General features: G+C 40.3%; 1 protein-coding gene across 3 annotated transcripts in view; it reads left to right on the forward strand.

The window, feature by feature from the left end:
- Window positions 1–14,089, forward strand: part of nrxn2b (neurexin 2b) — a 1,271,620-nt gene extending 1,257,531 nt beyond the window's left edge. For all 3 annotated transcript variants that reach the window (XM_060917059.1, XM_060917060.1, XM_060917061.1), the window contains one exon: window positions 13,008–14,089. In XM_060917059.1, coding sequence (XP_060773042.1) covers window positions 13,008–13,873 — 866 coding nt within the window. In that variant the 3' untranslated portion in view covers window positions 13,874–14,089. The remainder of the gene's footprint in view (window positions 1–13,007) is intronic.
- The last annotated feature ends 7,503 nt before the right edge of the window (window positions 14,090–21,592 follow it).

Here is a 21,592-nt window from a genome sequence, read left to right on the forward strand (position 1 = left end):
CAGCAAGATGCTGCCGCCACCATGCTTCACTGTGGGTATAGTGTTCTTTTGGTGATGTGCTTTTGGACTTGGTTTCATCAGACTGTAACATATTTTGCCACATTGTTCATGATAAAGGTCTTCCCTCTAACCACTCTACCCCATAGCCCAGACATGCACTGCAAAAAACTGAAAACTGAATTTGAGGAGAAAATTACTTAATACTAGTGAAAATATCTTGCTGCATGGACAGATATTTTTACTTGATAAGACGTCTTAGAATAAGTTGGTTGCAATCAAGAACTAAGTTTAATAATCTCAGAATTGGTGTCTTGTATTCTTCTAATAGGAAATGCTAGATCGTTTTAACTATTTTCAAGATATTTTCACTTGCTAAGATATTATTTTTTGCAGTGTGTGAAGAATATGAGAGATTGTTGTCACATACAGAGAGTAATCAGTACTTGTCAGATGTTCCTACAGCTCCATAAATGTTGCCATTGGTCTCCAGGTTGCTTCCTGGTACATTTTTTCTTGTTCTTTTGTAAATTTTGGATGGACATCCTGTTCTTGGTGAGGTCACTGTGGTGCTCCATCTTCTCCACTCATTGATGATAGCCTTCATAGCGGAGCTCCATACTTAAGAAAATATGGTAACCCATCGAGTTGATTTTTCATGGACACACAGGGATCCCAGCCATGTACATCCGTCCATCCGTGCCCCTCGCGATTCTGATTGGCTGTTTGATTTTGGCGAGAACTAGAAGCGCGAGCGCACCTACATAACTTATTTTTGTCTACAGATAATTTCATATTTATCGGGTTTTTCCACCGAGAACAACTCAAACAGCGCAACACAATAATCATAATTTTTACAAACTTTAATACAAACTTTAAAAAGATGTCAGAACAAGTTAACCAAGGAGAGAAAGATGAAGTCAAAACCGGGAAGAGAAAGAGAGTTTTGAAAGAGGAAGAAAAGGAAAGATGTGAAAGAGTGAGAGAAAGGCAAAGAAATCTTTCACAAGAAAAGCGACAAGCTGAAAGAGAAAGAAAACGTGTAAAAAATGAATTAATAGAAATGATGAGTTGTAGGAATTTAATTCTAAATAGTGGTGTTGATTTTGAAATCACTGCAAAATCCTTCAGGATCTGACAAGTTGACCTGAATCCAGTCAGTGTTTTCATGAATCGTGTATCTTTTGTTTTCAAAACATTTTGCTATAAATCCCTAAAGCACACTGTAGTTTATAGTAATAAAAAGAATAATATACATGTGAGTTTGGAGAAATTTATCTTCTTGTGAGAAAATTGAAATTGAAACACATCAAAGTACATCATCTGTTGCATGTTTGTTTTCATTTGAATGGAAGCTCCGCTATTAGGTAGTACCTAATTTTATATTAATGTTCCATGGTATATCTAATGTTTTGGAATGTCTTTTATAATCCTCTTCAGATGGTTACATTTCAACAAATGAGATACTGTCCATACATGCTTTGTAAAGTCTTTGAGGACCATGGCTTTAGCAGTCAGATGAAACCAAATAAATGTGAAGAAAATCCTACAGAAAGAGTTGGTTTTTATTTGGGGATAATCAGAATAAGTTAATTGATGACATCTCTATGATAATTACTTTTGAACATGAGGTTGAATGTGATTGGTTCATTCTGAAAACAGCCACATTTCTGATTATAAAAGTATATGCACACTTACCTTACGTTCACACCAATTGCTGCAAAAGCGTCAAAGTGACCAGAAGTCATTCATTTTTGATGTGAGCCAGCCTTTCTCTGTGGCAAAATTGGTGGCACTGTGTCTTGGGGGTATCACTTTTGGTTACCATCAAACTAATAATCACATCATCAGTTTTTCTTTGGCCAATCAGACAAGGTATGCCACCTTGCCAGAGCAGTTTGGGTGTCATGCTGAAGGGTACTTCAGCTAGTCCTGCTGGTCCAGGGAATCAAACAAACTACATGTACCAAAGCTGCTTCTCTAACCATTAGGCCATTGCTTCAGAAGCACATTGAAATCCAGGAGACTTTAAGGTAATGTACAACATACATGAAAGCAGGAGCAGTTGGGGGTTAGGTGCCTTGCTTAAGGGCAATTTAGCCCTGCTGGCCCAGGGAATCGAGCCAGCAACCTTTTGGTCCCAAGACTGTTTCTCTAACCATTAGGCCATGGCTTCCCCATGTTCCCAAGTACAATGGAGGAGAAATTAATAATTATGGTGGCTTGTTTCCCTGTTAATTATGATGTGTTCCTGTTTGTATCCAGGGACATAAATTTAAAAAAAAAAACTGCATGATGAAATTTGACTTAGCACTTAACATCAATGCAAATGTCACACCACACAAATGGCTATTTATTCATTTATATCATTAGCTTATTTTCTTACCAAACATGTCATCATAATTGTTCATTATTTTCCGTTATCAATTGATTGTAGCTTTGATTTTTTGCTTTGTGGCCCCTTTAAATAAAAGGTTTGCAAGATGAAGCATTCCGAATGACCTTGTAGCCGCCTATGTATTTCATCGACGTCACACAGTGTCATTGGTAGAGCAAGCAGAGCGAATTTTAAAGCACTTGCCAAGTTTGGTATGAAGGTTATATAATGTACCATTATATTTCACATTGAGGGTGGAAAATATTCTGACATGATCTATCTCGGTTTCATTTTTCCATCACAAAAAACATTTTAACAGTAGCGTGTTTATATACACTGTAAATAAAAGAGAACATCCATCCATTATCTGTAGCCGCTTATCCTATGCGCGGTCACAGGCAAGCTGGAGCCTATCCCAGCTGACTATGGGTGAGAGGAGGGGTACACCCTGGGCAAGTTGCCAGGTCATCACAGGGCTGACACACAGAGACAAACAACCATTCACACCTACGGTCAATTTAGAGCCACCAATTAGCGTAACCCGCATGTCTTTGGACTGTGAGGGAAACCAGAGCACCCAGAGGAAACCCACGGAGACACGGGGAGAACATGCAAACTCCACGCAGAAAGGCCCTCACCAGCCGCTGGGCTCGAACCCAGGACCTACAGTGCTAACCACTACACCACCATGTTGCCTAAAAGAGAACAAAGAAACACAAAGTAACTGGAAGAATAAGACATTGCAGGATATGAAAGAAAAGAAAGGCAGGCTTATTTTGTCTGGAAATCCCTTTATTTTGTCTGGTGTGTGTTTGTGTGTAAACCTTGAGGCCAGAGCGAGAGAGAATTTACACTATCAGTCAATAAGCCAGGGCTCTGTACAGGCCACTCAAGTTCTTCCACCCCGTTCTTGGCAAACCATGTCTTCATGGAGCTCGCTTTGTGCACAGGGCATCATCATACTGGAACAGGTTTAAGCCTCTTAGTTCCACTGAGGGAAAATCGTAAAGCTAGAGCTTACAGAGACATTATATTCAATTGTGTGCTTCCCACTTTATGGCAACAGTTTGGGGAAGAAAGATGTATGGGTGTGATTGTCAGGTGTCCACAAAATTTTGGCCACATAGAAAATATGAACACGGCTAAAAGAGCCATCAGTCAATTTGTAATTTGATATATGTTAATCTATATTGTATATTTGTGACAGACTGCTCAACATATCCAACACTGGTTCATTGCTACGTTCCATTCATACTTTGTATGTCAGACTAGCGCCCTATATGTCTTTAATGGCTCATATGAAGCTGATATTACTTCCCAAAGCTCACCAAGGGAGCTGGGGTGGATCTGCTGCATTAATTTGTTTTCATGGGTGTAATGTTCTTTCGGGCCTAGCCATCATCCCCCCCTCATCGATCCCTTTATATCTTGGATGCAGTCAATGCAGAGTCAGATACCATCCAAATACATTTACAGGCATGAGCCCTTATTTAACAAATCAAGCATAGAAACCAGTGAGTGCAAATTCGAGTGTAGAAATCATCACACAACCAGGCATTGTGGTCGAGTCACTAAACCTCAAGTCCGAATCCAGTATCGAGTCCCCAGTGTTCAAGTCAGAGTCAAGTCCAAGTCATAAAAGAAAATTTCAAGTCAAGTCGAGTCGACAATTGATCCGAGTCGAGTTTGAGTCAAATCTGAGGCCCTGTCCACACGGCAACGGATTCAGGTGACTCCGATACAATTGCTTATCGTTTAGGCCTGGTGTCCACACGGCACCGGCGTTTTGGGTGCCCAAAACGCAATCTTTTTGAGAACGGGTTCCAGAGTGGAAAGATCTGGCAACGTTGCCGTTGCGAAGTCGTCTGGATGAGTAGAACAGATTTGTTTACGATGACGTCACAACCACATGACTGTGAGTGCTTCACACCGAGTAGAAGTGTAACGAACTCGATGCGAGTTGTCAACAAATCCTATAACTTGGTTCATGAAACGCGCTTACAAAATATTTTCACTGTGAATATTTATTGTGTAATGGTGCAAAGTGAGAGAGAGAGAGAGAGAGAGAGAGAGAGAGAGAGAGAAAATAGCCCTTAGGGCAGAGTCAATCCCGCCAGCAAAAATAGGGAAAAAAAGGAGCGATCTCACCTCTTCAGATGTTGGTTTAAGTCCTACAATACATTCCTCAAAAAGGGCGTAGAACAACAAATTAATCCATCAACGTGTAGCATTCAATTTATTCTGGACCATTAAAGACGCCGCCTTCCGTGTAGAATCATACATCATCCTCGCCGCCATATTGGATAGGTCAAAGCGGAGAATAAAGATGCCTCATTCATGTGCTGCGTTTAACTGTACCAACAGGTTTACCGTCCAAACGAGATCACATGGGATTACCTTTCACAGGTGAGACTGGAAAAATACTTTTCATTGTATTTGGTCATTATAATGTAATTTTACGAACAGATTTTCCTGACTTTGTGGCTAATATGAAGTCTCGCGCATAATAGTTTATGCGCATGCGTCCTTACTTCTTCTATTGTTCTGGTGTCTCCGAAGGGACCGTCTTACAGCGCCCCTAGAGGTGTGGCATGTGTATTGCATCATTTTCAGCAAGCGTTGCGTTGCCATATGGACCTGATATTTTACTGATCGTTGCCCATTTGAACGCGATATATTTTTAAATAACATCTCGTTGCCGTTGTCATGTGGATGTAGCCTGAGAACAATGAATATTCTCACATGAATAGTTTTGCCACTGACAGATATGTAATATTGGATCATTTTCCTCAATAAATAAATGACCGAGTATAATATTTTTGTCTCATTTGTTTAAGTGGGTTCTCTTTATCTACTTTTAGGACTTGTGTGAAAATTTGATGATGTTTTAGGTCATATTTATGCAGAAATATAGAAAATTCTAAAGGGTTCACAAACTTTCAAGCACCACTATATATATATATATATATATATATATATATATATATATATACACACACACACAAATACAATGACTTGTTTATGTGCACAATTCACAGCTATGCAACAGCTGTACAGATGTATTTGGTGATACAGTAAGTGAGCTAAATTTTAACAGTGCAAACAATGCCACAAAAAGAAAAGATTCATGCTGTTGTCATGATTCGTTGTCATGCCGACCGAGGCTGTTGTGTTTCCCGCTTGTGGTCTCATCACTCGTCACTTCCGGAAGGGGCAGTGCTGAAGTAAGTAGCTCGAATACGTAGCTCAATAGCGTATATATGCACTAAGTAGCTCGGCAGAAATCGCATAATCTAGGTCGTGTAGCTCAATTCCGAGAAATCAAGTTCGGTTCAATTTCAGCCGAATTAAGGTGTATACATGGCATTTTGAACTTCGATTTCAGTCGAGCAACAGCAGAAATTCGATTCTCTCTATGTGCATGTAAACGCACTGTGTGTCTATGTGTCAGCCCTGTGATGACCTGGTGACTTGTCCAGGGTGTACCCCGCCTTTCACCCGTAGTCAGCTGGGATAGGCTCCAGCTTGCCTGCGATCCTGTAGAACAGGATAAAGCGGCTACAGATAATGAGATGTCATTAATTGCAAACAATTTGAAAATACCTTTATAGCCTATGTTTGGGATATTGGTCGATGACACATAGTCTATGTAGGCCTTTACAAAATCTAATATTTTGTCTTTTTTTTTTAAAGTGATGAATTTATGGGTTCATGTGCTTAGATGTCAGTCAAAATATATGGTCGAATGACAATATATTTTATAAGCGAATGCCTCCGTTTACTTCCATATTTACAAATGCCGAGCTTTTATATGTATATATGGAATAAATCAATGTGCCATGCTGTCATAGGAAAATAATCAATTGGGCAGTGTGATGCGCTCCAACGTTGAGCAAATTTACTCTTACCACCCCAATGTTAATTATTTCATTATACGGTGTATATTTTTAGGGGGTCGGCACGGTACGGTGGTGTAGTGGTTAGCGCTGTCGCCTCACAGCAAGAAGGTCTGGGTTCGAGCCCCGTGGCCGACAAGGGCCTGTCTGTGTGGAGTTTGCATGTTCTCCCCGTGTCCGCGTGGGTTTCCTCCGGGTGCTCCGGTTTCCCCCACAGTCCAAAGACATGCAGGTTAGGTTAACTGGTGACTCTAAATTGACCGTAGGTGTGAATGTGAGTGTGAATGGTTGTCTGTGTCTATGTGTCAGCCCTGTGATGACCTGGCGACTTGTCCAGGGTGTACCCCGCCTTTCGCCTGTAGTCAGCTGGGTTAGGCTCCAGCTTGCCTGCGACCCTGTAGAACAGGATAAAGTGGCTAGAGATAATGAGATGAGATGAGATATTTTTAGGACCCAAGCGCCAGAGGTGCAAGGCCCTATTGTTTTCCTAAGGATTCTTATTTTTATTTTTTTTTCAAGACGTGGCCATTTTTGAGGTGGTTTCCAAGGGTGAAGACTCATTAAATTTGGTACACACATCAGTCCTAGCTGCCACTAATCAGGAATAGAGGCTTGGCCCCAGGTGTGTCTGGGGGACTCCATAGCACGCCCACATGTCATTGAGACTTTTGCCTGGTATATAGCTTCACCTATCCATGTCAAATTTGGTAGGTGTGTAGGGTGCTCCAAGACAAAAAAATTGTAAGGTACATTGCATTAGCCATACTTAACAGGAAGTGAGTTATTTTTGGTTTTGTGCCTTTTGACATGTGTTACATTTTGACGTTCTCCTCCTAGGCAGTTTGTTGAATTCATACCAGATTTGGTATACATGATGTCAAGATGTTGCTGATTTTGAATTACGAAGGGATTCATGATATCTGGCAAGATGTTGAAAAGGCGAAACAATAAATTTATATGTTAAGCCATGTAAACAGTAAATGTGTCATAAATTCACCATGCATTGCCTGATATGGCTCAGACTTCACAGGTTATAGGATATGATGGTTCTGATGATATCCACAGGCCCAAAGTGACCCTCTGGTATATTGCCACCCTTTGGACCTGCACAGTAATGACTCCATTGCTTAAAAACTCATCACTGGTGATACACTCATCAGATACTCAGGCTTTTGTCGCACATCTCAGATGTGTGTGCATTGTATGATGACCATGTGTGATGGGTCGCAGAACCAGAGGTGCTTGGGCCCTTCATTGCTGCTTGCAGTTTTTTTTTTTTTTTACCACAACAATTTTCCAAAAATTACATCCATCCATCCATTATCTACGCCACTTATCCATCAAGGTCAACACAGAGACACACAACCATTCACACTCACATTCACACCTATGGGTAATTTAGGCCAAGTTTACATTAGACCGTATCGGTCTCGTTTTCTTCGCGGATGCACTGTCCGTTTACATTAAACCGCCTGGAAACGCCGGGAAACGGGAATCCGCCAGGCTCCACGTATTCAATCCAGATCGTGTCAGGTCCGGTGCTGTGTAAACATTGAGAATACGCGGATACGCTGTGCTGAGCTCTAGCTGGCGTCGTCATTGGACAACGTCACTGTGACATCCACCTTCCTGATTCGCTGGCGTTGGTCATGTGACGCGACTGCTGAAAAACGGCGCAGACTTCCGCCTTGTATCATCTTTCATTAAAGAGTATAAAAGTATGAAAATACTGCAAATACTGATGCAAATACTGCTCATTGTGTAGTTATGATTGTCTTTAAGCTTGCCATCCTTCCACTTGCAAGTGGTAAGTGATATGCGCTGGGATCACACACACAGCGGCTCAGTCCCGAATCACTGCTTGTGCACTTCACTCGCGTGCTCTGTGAGCTGCGCAAGGCCGGAGTGCGCACCCTCCAGAGGGCACTCGCTGTTCAGGGCGGAGTGATTTGGAGCGCAGGATGCCTGCGGAGCCGAGCGTATCCGTGTATTGGTGTTGCTGTGTGCACGCGAATCGTGTATTGGTGTTGCTGTGTGCACACTAATCGTTTTAAAAACGTTAATCTGATGATCCCCTGATACGGTCTAATGTAAACATGGGCTTAGAGTAGCCAGTTGACCTAATCTGCATGTCTTTGGACTGTGGGGGAAACCAGAGCACCCTGAGGAAACCCATGCAAGACACAAGGAGAACATGCAAACTCCACACAGAAAGGCCCCAGTCGACTGCAAGCATCAAACATAGAACCTTCTTGCTGTGAGACGACAGTGCTAACGACTGCACCATCGTGCCACCCCCCCCCCAATAATTACATTTTTACTAATAAATAAAGAACAATGTCCCATATGTTTACTTTTATCCATTTTTAGTTACATTTACTGTTGTGAAATATACATCCACAAAACAAGTTCCTTTTATCCCAATATACACTAATGTACCTCCTAGGGCTCATTATTGGACTGCAAGGTAACTATGTGTACCTTTTCAGCATCAAAAAGTTACATATCTGTTCCCAATCAATATATAAAGGGTACAAATAAATACCTTTGAGGACAAACCGTTGTACCCCTAAAAGTACAATGATGTACTTTATTTTCTGAGAGTGTGTCTTTATATAAGTTGTTACTCATCAGTTACTGTTCTACATGTAGAAATATAATCAAGATTTTCTGACCAATCAGAACTGAGAATTCATCTGTGTATTGTTACTATGTAATTCACAGAAAGACATAAAGGGTTTTATCTTGGCTGCTCTGAGTGTTTTGGAATTAACCTTGTATCTAACTGAACCAGCATTATTTTTAATGATATTATAACCAAACAGTGTTTCATGGCGCATTACTGACTTCCAGCTGTTTGTTCTAGAGCTCAGTTCCACAAAGGGCAGTGTGTGTGTATCATGTCCTAAGGCTGACGGTCCTTTTACTGCATTACATTTGTATCTCCATCCTTTTAAGCTTTGCTTTGTATACTTAACTCTGATTGGTTCTCAGATATGTTTATCACCAACACTAATGGTTATCTGCAGACCCACTGAGATGATGGAGGTTATTTTTTAATAAGGTGTGTTCACAAGCTACTCTATATCACTCAAGATCTACTGAGAAGTGAATTGTCTTTTTCACCTGTTCCCATTTAATAATTACCTGAAGGCCATGTATTAAGTACCGCAAGCTGGCCTAGTGGTTAGCATTGTCTGCCTCTTGACCAGGAGCTTGTGAGTTCTACTCGCTATTGGGTTGTACCAAAGACCATCATAAAAGAACTCACTTTATTTATCACACATACACTTAAGCACAGTGATATTCCTCCTCTGTATTTAACCTGAAGCAGTGAACACACACACGCACAGAGCAGTGAGCAGCTATGCTACAGCACCCGGGGAGCAGTTGTATGCACTTGGATGAATTCTAAGTATGACGTAATTACATCAGGGGTTCAGGTTGCACAATTGGTGGCCACTGAATAATAATTCAGAGTTCTGAGGTACTTTAGGTGTCTTGTTCAAGGGCACTTCAGCCCAAGGCCACCCCATGTTAACCTAACCGCATGTCTTTGAACTGTGGGGGGAAAAAAACAGAGCACCCAGAGAAAACCCATGCAGACACAGGGAGAACATGCAAACTCCAGACAGAAAGGCCCCTGTCAGCCACTGGGCTCAAACCCAGAACCTTCTTGCTGTGAGGCAACAGTGCTAACCACTACACCACCATGCCTACTGCTGTCTGGCAAGGCACGCTGCAATACAGATGCAAGTGGGGAGTCAAACTCTCACAGTTACCAGAGGACTAGCCCCCCACTGTAACCCTATGGACCCTTTTCACATGATGTCACGACAAACGCGGCCGCCATTTTGGATATGTACTACCAGTAGTTTACCACAGCCAACACTGAGGAACGGCAGCAAAGAAAGTGTTTATTTTCAGCAAGACTTCCATCATGCCACTATATTGTTGTGCACCTGGATGTAGTAACCATCAACAAACAAGGCAAGGGTTATCATTTTATCGGATCCCGGTAGATGCTGACCGATGGAGAACATGGATAGCGGCATACCAACGCTTGTGTAGTGACCACTTTGTTGGAGGTAAGACGAATAAAATTAGCCAGAAAAGGCATTACATTGCTGTTAACATTCCATTCTAGTTTACTGTAATTATGATCTGGCAGCTATTTACACCGGATCCAGTGTAAATAGCTGCCGGAGCCAACGTCCGAGGTTCCGGAGCGCGCTAGCTCGCGGCCGGCCGGAGCGCACTAGCTCGCGGCCGGCCGGAGCGCGCTCCGGCAAGCTCGGACGTTGGCTCCGGCAGCTATTTACACTGGATCCGGTGTAAATAGCTGCCAGATCATAATTACAGTAAACTAGTAAATACAGTTTTCTGCATCTCGCTCCTTTTTCTTTTATGTTTGTCGCCTTCCTCGCATTCAAACCGATTCGAGCCGAAGTCCACTACATGTCCAAAATGGCGGTCGCGTTTACGAAGGTCACGTGACTGAAAAGGGTCTATACTATATATAGGCAAGAGGCCGAGGGCTATAGAAGTGGAGATCAGCGCCGCCCAATGCGCCTTAAGGGTCTGGTTAGTACTGGGACGGGAAACTGCCTGGGAAGACCAGGTCCTGGCATGGGAGGGACTTTGACTATTTTTTACATGTATTAAGTATGACGTAATTACATCAGGGGTTCAGGTTGCACAATTGGTGGCCACTGAATAATAATTCAGAGTTCTGAGGTACTTCATTTGTGGCCCCGAAATATCACCGTGTGGTCTCAATATATTAACTGGTGGTCACGCCTTTTAAAACATAATGATATCACCTCAGGGGTTCTGTAGTTTTCTGTTAGAAAGGGTTTTTTAAATTATTTTTTTAAATGTATTGCCTTATGGAAGCTAAAGTTTCTGTCTTTGGTATAATTGGAACAGCAGGGGTTTCCCCCCTTCTTTTCTTTAATAAAATCCAGACGCTGATTTGTGCTCATAGCGTGTCTAATGGAAGTGTAAAAAGTCTAAACAGTAAAATAATTTAATAACCACTAATATAATATCTGATAAATGGATTCTTTTCATTAAACCCCAAAAGGCCTTTTTCTGACTTATTGAATGCTTCAACCATATAATTGGAGATTATCTGCAAAAAAAAAACCTAATCCCTTAAGTACTGGATTTTAGATTTTTGTATTAATTCATCTGCCTAAGCAGTGTAAGCAGTGAATAAATGTTCTGTATAGCATTCATATAGGAATGTCTTATATTGACTGTGATCACTGGGAATAAGAAATAAGGCCTTCAACCTTCAGACACAAAGATGTACAGTAACAGTACTGCCTTTTCACAGCTATAATAATATACATACCAAGGCCACATCATTGGTTTTGGGAGGTGTGTGTGCATGTGTGCGTGTGTGTCAGGGGAGGGAGGGTATTATACAGAATTGGTATATGTATGAATTAATGTTTTTCAGTTCTTTCAAATATTTACAACATGCATTTATTAATTGCTGTTTGTCATACATATTCTCACTTGTGGGTTTGCAAAATGTTTGAGCTTAATAGAGATACTCTTATATAACGAAGGACTGTGTATTGGGGTGAAACATGTTGATGTCAAGGGTATGATGGGGGCAGAACATTTCCTTGCACATTACATTTTCTGGGTGCAATTTCCCTTCACACTAATTCACCTTATCAAAACGATATTCAGAGATGTTTTGCATTCTAATCTAAATTTCATTTGCAAACATATGCATTATCCTCATATTTATTGAACACAGATTGCATATTAAATGTCAAATATCTGGTCCAAACAGAAGTGTATTAGGACAAGAGTTGTGTTAGAAGGTTAGTTTTATTGTTGACAAGCTGAAACTGCATGGGGAGTAGGACGTTAATGATATTATGATATGATCATTATTTGGGGGTAATTATATGGTGGGAATATGAATTAGAAAATATTCCAGTACTGTTCAGTATCTTAACCTGAATCTGAAAGATTTGCATATAGATTGTAATGTTTATTAAAAACCCTCTCCAGTCATCATAATGCCTATTGGGAAGAGGGATTATACTTTATAATCTCACAGAAATACACTGAATGGCTGATTAAAGAGATTTAAAGACTCTTTGAAAATTGGGGTGAACATTGTGTATCACTATCCAAGAACAATCTTACACAGCTTTCTTTTTGTAATTTTTTTTCATGCAAAAATCATGCGGCCAATTTGTTGATGTAAGTGACCTGTACTATGTGGTTTGCTATTTTATTTAACCCATCCAATCTTTGAAAGAAGAAAGAGAGAGTGTAGTAGTAGGATAGTTAGGCGTTTGTATTTAGAACTGTTTTTTTTAAACATATTTTAGTGAAACAATAACGTCACTAACACTTTGGCTTCTGTAGCTTGTAGCTTAGGATAGTTAGTAAAGTAAGCTTAGCTTAGATTAGTCAGATTGTACATAATGAGTCAATTTTATCTGTGTGTATGTACTTTTAGCTTTAAGTTAGGTTCAGGGAAGAGAGAGTTTAGCGCATTAAGATTAACATTTTAAATAGATTACAAGTCACTAACTAAACTTGAACTAACCTCATTCTAAGTCATAGTGTTCTAATAATGGTTTGAATTGTGTTGCTATTGTAGTTCTTTCACTGTTTTTTTTATTTGTTTTTAAACTAGAAAACAGCTTGCTCAGATTTTTACTAATGCTCTCCCCCCTCGCCCTGTCTCTTTCTTATCCTAGGAGGTGAATTAGTGTTGCCCATAATAACCGTGGATTCCCTAGATCCCCCTTCAGTCGCAACAAGGTACCCAGTTATCCCTCCACCCCCTACCTACCATCCATTCCTCACACTGCTCGAGACCACAAAAGAGTCCATGTCCCCTTCCAATGGCCACACGCCATGTCCAGTGGACCAAGAAGACTGTGAGGAGGCCATGGAGGTCTCGGCTTATGGCTCGGGTGAGATGACCGAGTCAGACGATGAGGACTATAACAAAAACTCCCACCTTGTCACAGATCGAACCGTACTTCCGCCTCCTCCAGCAGTAGCCGAAAACCCACGTGGTGATCGCCACTTTTCTCGACATCCTCCCAACTCCCAGCGGCCCCTGCTTCCATCCACCCCCACAACCTCACCACGACTCAAACCCAGTATCAATAGTGGTCCTAATATTCCAGCGGGCAAAATGAACACCCGAGATCAAGTGCTCCTGCCACCCGTCCAGCCTTCTGGGGATCCCGAACATGGTGGGCGGCATAGACACGTTCCAGGTATAACCAACCCTCCCAATTTTCCTACTGCAGAGCCTTCATCTCCTGACCGAGGCCCTCCAGGAGCGGTGGAGGTGATCCGGGAGTCCAGCAGCACCACAGGGATGGTGGTGGGGATCGTCGCGGCAGCTGCCTTGTGCATCCTCATCCTCCTGTACGCCATGTACAAATATCGGAACCGAGATGAAGGATCATATCAAGTGGACCAGAGCCGCAACTATATCAGCAATTCGGCCACGCAGAGCAATGGGACGCTGGTAAAGGAGAAGCAGTCTGGTACAACCAAAACAGGCACCAAGAGCAAGAAGAACAAAGACAAGGAATACTACGTCTGAGCTCAGGCTTGACAGGGACGGAGACAGAACAGAGAGAGAGAGAGAGAGAGAGAGAGAGGAAGGTGGAATACTGAGGGAACAGGGATGGTGAAAGTTCTGCTTTTTGTTGGCAATCATTTTTCTCATTCACCCTTCTCTACTATTGATTCCATTCCCAAACAAGTTCTATGAAATAACAGATTGAGATTGCTTTTTTCCTTCCAATTTTTTGATAAATATTCCTCATAACTTTTGTACTATTGGGTAAACGCACAATGGATTTGTTCCATTGTAACCATTCCACACTCTTGTTTGCTTGTTGTAAAAGCCACGTTAGTCTTGGGTCTTCAGGATCACCTAACCTGTTGTTGCAACACCATAATGTGCCAAGTCCAGAAGATTCCTTCTTTATGAAGACTAACTATACCTGAAGTATTTCTATGAGCACTGCTCAAAATCCAAGTGAGTGCTGGATAAATGTTAGAAGGGGAAAAAGTAAATATGAAAGTTGGAAAATTGGTGATGTTTGCGAGACAATGAAGAGCAAATAGTCGTGCCAGTCCAAATTACTGCCAAACCATTTCAGTGTCAAATCTACCTCCCTTTCTGCTCTCTTTCAAGTATTCATGTCTTATTTCTCTCTTATCTCATTCAATCTCCCTCTCTCTCCCTTTCTCCCTCTCTCTCTCCCTGTTTGGCTTGTACTCTTAAATTCTTCTCCTTGTCTTCGGTGCTCAGGAGCTGATGCAACATAACTTCTGCTGTGTTTCAAGCATGTAGTATTCCTTAACGAAAAAGAGACAATATCCTGTTGAGTTTCTGTGGAGTTTTAAAAAAATATATATATATTAAAAAAGTTGCAACAAGATTAACCATGGAAATTTGAGAACTCAACATCCACAGTTGCTGTTTAGCCACCGAAATACTCTGAGGCCAAACCCCTGGTTGTCCTTCATTCCAGCAGATATCTGTTACTTGTTTTGGGGGTTTGATGTTGAGCCCTTTCGAAGGCTATAAAATCATATATGAAAAACCAGAAGCAGAAAAAGAAACATCTCACAACAGAAAAATGACTTTGTTCCGTAGAAATATATATATGTGTGTATAGATGACTGAGCAACTCAAGGACAAAAGGACAACCTCATGGGAAGGGCGTTGTTAGAGAATATCCATCCCCTGCTTTGAGGTGATAACTGGTCATCAGTGTGAGTCAGTTTCCTTCTTTACCTTGTGCATTTCTGGAACAAGACACAATGCAACATGTCCATGAAAAGAAAAAGAAGAAAGACAAACTATGGACATTGATGACGTGTCAAATCTATGGACCAGCGTGCTTGGTATTTTTTTTCATCATTCTTTTACATTTTGTCCTAAACGAAAAGGGAAAAGACATTTATAGGAAAATGTACCGCAAGTCCCTGGTGTTTGGGTAGTAGGGAATGCGAAAGTTCATAACAGGTGACCATGTTCTCAATTTTGCTGCTGCAGCAAAGACAGAAAGACTGTATCAGTGTGAACTTTTTTTTTTGGGGGGGGACACTTGGAGGAAAGTGGAAGTCTCATTCGATGAGGATGTACAACTTGAACTTTAGTATTCCAATATTCTCAGCTCTACTACAAGAACTATGAAAAGAAAAGAGAAAATCTTAAAAAAAAACAGAAAAACAAAAAAAAAATCAAAAACAAAAACGTTTGTGAAAATGTCTAAATATTTGAAACTCATCCCACTGCTAAGATAAAAAGATGTGTTTCCCTACTTACAACCCCTGTTTGGAGAAAAAAAAATTATAATGATCGGTGATCTTGGGAAGCAATTTTTTTGTTGAACAGAGCTAAATCTGGTTTACAACACAAACATTACCTTGATAAATTCCTCCACATCACATCTTTTCATTTCAAATGTTTTGTAATCCATCATCCAACATGGCAGACCTTTATGGTACCACCCATTTTTTTTCTTCTTCAAAGCATCAACATGTGTGCGCGAGAGTGTGTGTGTATCCATGTGTGTGGGTTTTGTTTTTTTTGTTGTTGTTGTTTTTTGGTTACACCTCTTTCATGGTTTTGCTCTCACTTTTTAGTTGAACACCATCAGAAACCCTCCCCCACCCCGCCCTGCCCCGGCCCACCCCACCCCACCCCACCCCACCCTGAGTACCCCCTGTTCTTTCTAAATGTTCTTGTAAAGTGTTCCAGTGAGATGACTCTAAATGTGTATATTAACAGAAGGGAATAAAATTGGTTATATACTTCTTACTCTTTGGTGTCGTGTCATTATTTTAAAAAAAGTCCTGTTGGACAACTTGCATTCCGAAAATTTTAACAGTTGAAACATAATTCAGATTCTTGACTAAAGGATTTTCACCCTGCATACAAATAAAAAAAAATGAAGCAAAACTTATTAAAAGAAGACGTTTTGCTGAGAGATGCATAGGACTGAACACTCATATACAGTACAGTACACTTGTATCTCACAGGTCAGTTTAGAAATTTGTGTCAACAAAAATGCTTCTTGCAACCCATATTGATTCACTTCCTGTAGCTGAACTGATTTAGAGTTTTGTTTTTTGTTAATTATTTGTGGTCTGTACTCAAGTATCTTTACTGTATTATTAAGATGGAATAAAATGTTGGAGTCCAGCTCTTACTGACCAATCACAAATGTTTCAGTACATTTCAACAACAATTTCTATGATAGAAAAAAACTAAATTGTGACATAACTCAATATTTTGAGGTATTTAAAAAACAAATCTCACTCAACATAAGTGTAATACCTTGTTTTGAGATAAATCGATTCTAATTTGTCACTAATTCAAATGGTAATTTTGGAATAAGTTCAGTTTTGGAGTTGGAGGAAGTTGTTTCAAACATTTTGGCATAAAAAATCAAATTGTCATGACATAAGAATTTTAGGATGCAAATTATACATCATTCATATAAAGTAACATTTAAAGAACATTAAAAAAAGTTATTTATATCCCAAAAATACCAAAGTAAAATGTTAGTGCATCAAAAATGTGCAGGGAATTGATTACTTCACAAATGAAGTGAATTTCATGAATTTCACTTCATGAAATTCACAAAGCTTTTATGAGGTTGGTTCAAAATGGTGGATGCTGTGGAAATGAGAAGGACTGACTATTTAAGTAGACAATCAGTAGAAATTAAATCCAACCTACTATCAAAAAGGCCAATAAAAAAATGGTTGTTTTCTTTAAATGCTCAGAAATAGAAATGTTGAAATTGAAACATGTAGAAGTGGAAATACAAAGTGAAAAAAAAAACTGTAAGTAAAATTAGTCTTCACTTTGAGAAAAAAAAATCAGAATTCCAACCTAATTAGCCAAAATATTAAGAAAATGATTTAACTCAAGGTTAATATTTGTTTAAAAGCAAAATGCAGCCATTTTCAAGAAGCCTTGGTTTGTTTGTTTGTTTTTCAAGTCAAGTTTATTTGTGTAGCACTTTTAACAACAGACAGTGTCACAAAGCAGCTTTACAGAAAATTAAAGACTTTAATCATGAGGTAATTTTATCCCTAATTTATCCCCAATGAGCAAGCCTGAGGCGACGGTGGCGAGGAAAAACTCCTTCAGACGACATGAGGAAGAAACCTCGAGGGGAACCAGACTCAAAAAGGAACCCATCCTCATTTGGGTGATAACAGATAGCGTGATTATAAATAACTCGCTTCTATAACCGTGTCCTATAGAGTCACAAAGTATAACTGAGTAACCAGGAAAATCATTATAGTTTTAACATGAAGTCTGTTTTTTGTTGAAATTATAAACTGTTCATTGATGGAAACTCAAGTGCAAAACTGTTCATGACAACTGCAGCCCTAAAGTGCGACTTTCGACTATCCGTACGGGGTCGTCCTCTACAGGCGCGATGTGATGAGACTCCAGTCAGACATAGGGCATCAGGATGGATCAGGCAGGTCCGAGGAGCAGAAGAGGTCAGCATCTCGGTCTCAGGATCGACATGTAACTCAGAGGGACAGATTGGGGGAGAAAGAGAGAGAGAAAACACAGGTTGTTAGGTCTGCCCAATGCCACCTAATGAAAAAAAGTGATATTGTTACCCGAGATGAAAAGGTGACTACCTTTAACAACATCTTAACACATGCTTTCTTAGATTCCAAGTTTATTTTAAATACATTTAGTTTTTTAACACTTAGAATAGTTTTTCGACTCAACCATTTAAATGTACAAGCTTCCACTGGCTCTCCAGCAGGCCTCTGAGAGTTGAAGACACACAGAGCTGCTCTAACACACCCGATTTGATTTAGTAATTAACTAATCCAGTTGTGTGTTTTAGGAGAGCAAACATTCGAGGAGAGGAATGCGAAAATCCTGCTCTACCTCCTAAAGCTTTCTTCTTGCTCTCTCTCATCCAGTCAGAGTGTGCGATATCAGCAGAGCCCATGTGATGTTAAATCTGTGTGGTCCAACAAACTGCTTGCACAGGGGAGATTAGAAAGTTCACTGACGTGAGTCAACACCGTCTCTCTTTCTCTGTCTGTCTCTACTTAATTACACAAGGTTTTAATTGAATTTTCAAATCCCAGCCCAGCTATATGAGCTCATGGTTATTAATGATCTTCTCGTCGATTCTCTCTGGAGAGAGAAAGGAAACACCTTACTGCATCTCGAATGAAAATCTCACAAGTCAGAATGCGGCTCTGCGTTTTCAGGTAAGTTGTAGGGGGAGGATTGTTTTAGACTTGAAGATCAAATTTGCAGAAGTGGTAAAACTCAGTAGTATATCAAATGCAGAAGAATAAAATGCAGAAGAAATTCAGCGAGAGCAACTATAAGACAATTTGTTGACCAGGATTATAGAAGGCCTGCTAATCTTTCCGCCTCCCTAAATCCCCTCCATCTGTTCCAGTGGAAGCCAGAGATCAAATTTCCCAACTCCAATATCCCTCCATTTTATCATTTCACCTTTAACATACCCTCAACTGTCCTCAATTTAATCAGAGGTTCTGGTGTAAAATGGGTTTCAGAGCACTTTCAAACCTATTATTCCCTTTACCGAGTCTGTATCAGAGTGAAATCTATACTTTTGGTTCATTTGTTATTTGGCTCTGCTTGCTTTCAAATTACAGAGTAAAACAAACCAAAACTTAATTTATAAAATTAGCTGAGGGGTGTGTATGGCTGAAAGAGTACTTGTAAAACACACACACAGAGACACTGTCATTTGGCTCACTTTATCAGCTTACATTTCTATATGACCATATATATATATATATATATATATATATATATATATATATATATATATATATATATAAAACACAGTACTGTGCAAAAGTCTTAGGCACATGTAAAGAAATGCTGTAGACCAAAAATGACTTAAAAATCATGAAATGTTAACATTAAAAAAATATATATATACTACAAACAGCCAGGGCCGTTGACAGCTTTGGCTGGGCCCGGGACAAAATAATCTGAGTGGGCCCCCCCCCAAAATAATCTGAGTGCCCCCCCCACACACATCGCCACACAGCAACCACCCACACCCAACCCCTCTTTTCACAGTCTCCATTCACTCCAACCCTTAAATAACAGGTATTCCAAGCCCATTATAACAGTCAACCATTTTATTTCAACATATTTACAGTTTGAACATTTCCTTAGTCTGCAACTATTCAGGTGCGAAATGCAATGCGCCGGACTTTTGCTGTGGCAAAGTCGTCAATAAGGTCATTGAAGTCCAGCTTCTTTGCAAGTTCGCGCTCTATAGAGAGCATAGCCAGCCCATTGAGCCTCTCCTGTGACATGTTTGAGCGCAGGTAGTTGATAAACCAAAATGATTGTTTACGGGATGGAACTGAGCCTCAATGAGAACGGAGTTATGGCTTTCCCAAAATCTGAACATAGAAGCATCACCACTAGTGATGTGTACAGTGAGTTTTTCAGTGTATTTTTTTTGTCTTGTTTTTCATAAACGTCCTTTCCGTACTCAATTTAGAATGTTACAAAAAAAATTGACACCCTCCCAACCACGTAACATTAGCCTATCTGACCTGGGGGCTGACACGTTTATTACGGATAAACCAAAAGGATTACAACGTTCCCTGGATATAGAACTGGACCGAGAAGATTTCAAAATCTTAACGTGTAAGCAACAACAATAAAACAGAGGTTGTTTTATTCATTTAGGGCTTATTAGGCTACTTTCATTAATTGCGCTTTTCATACAGGCCTATCATTTTTCACTTGAGCAAGGGAATTGTTTGAAGAGTATCCAGTCTAAGCGAAGTTTAATGTTTTGCAACAGACTAACCTCAAAACACCCCATTTATAGCCCATTCGTTACATTAAACTCTATCTAGCTGGCAATTTCACATGCCGTCGTATCTACACGGGATGATTTCCAACAAAATAAGGTTTAATTAACAAGAGGCAGCGTTCCACGGGCTTTCAGCTAACCGGAGTCCAGCTCAGCGCAGCTCAGCAAGCGTGCCTAAAACATTTGGATATGATTGCCACATACATATACACATACAAACAGCCACTCAAATCTCCACTGCCAAGCCTATACCTCTCCAACGCCAGATCCATGTAAACAAAATGGACGATTTGGAATTACCTTATTCTATTCTATAATCGGCTGGTCAGTGCTGTACTCAATACTTAAGGTGACTTACCCATCCAGTGAGGATTATTTTCTTGTTTACAAGATGCCACATCTGAGTCGCTGACAACATAGGCGGTTTTAAACGGGGGCCAGTGCCCCTGTAAAATTGCTCCTGGCCCCTGTTGTGGCCCCTGTGCTGAACAGATAATAAGATTTATTAATTTCGACGTGCACTGGCTCGAAGATCGGAACTGACATGACGGAGTGTTCTACACGGACTCCTTAAAGCGCTACACGCACACTGTTACCTGCAGCAGAAAGACCAGCAGCAGCGCGAATTGTAAACTTTGGATGTGAGTGATAACAGCTGTCACGTCCGAAGTTTTTTGATTGAAAAGCCATCAGATACAGTAGCGTTGACACGTTTCACTGAGCCATATAAAGAAGTATTTTTTGAGCTCTTTAGACTATGCAAAATAGCTGTGGCATTCCCAGTGAGATCTGCCTCTTGTGAGCGGAGTTTCTCCACTTTGAAACTGGTGAAGACCTACGGTACCTCCAATCCACCATTAGTGAGGAGCGTCTAAGCAATCTTGGTGTGCTCAGCATTGAATCCAGAAGGTCCAAGGCTTTGAACCTTGATGCATTTGTAGACCGTTTCTCAAGGAGTCACAATCGCAGAATCTTGTTGTTGTAGTGTTTCAGCCTGCTGTGAATGCTATACTGTAGGGTGATTCTGAGACCACTGTATGTGAATTTATTTTTTCTTTCTATTTTTCCCCCCTGCTGTACATAAAGAGTGAGATGACTGTGTGATTTAGATAAAGATAGTGATTGTACATTCAAGTCTCATGTTGTGAAAAAGAAAATTCATTCATGCTGTGAATTTAAAAAGTGTCATTGGACAGATAAAAGGTTCATTGTATGCAAAAATAGAAATCTTATTTTACAAAAAAGAGAAACATGGTTTTAAGATTTATTGAGCACAATTTATTTTATGTTTAGGCTACTGAGACAGAATGTTTATCTCATTGTATTTATGCTCAATGTATTTTGTTTTGGTTTTAAATAAACTAAACTAAACATTTTGAACGCTTAAATATTGCCATGTTTTTTCCTTATATGTGCCCCCCTGAAAAAACACTGGC

The sequence above is a fragment of the Neoarius graeffei genome, chromosome 3 (genome assembly GCF_027579695.1).
Source record: "Neoarius graeffei isolate fNeoGra1 chromosome 3, fNeoGra1.pri, whole genome shotgun sequence".
Taxonomy (NCBI): Eukaryota; Metazoa; Chordata; class Actinopteri; order Siluriformes; family Ariidae; genus Neoarius; species Neoarius graeffei.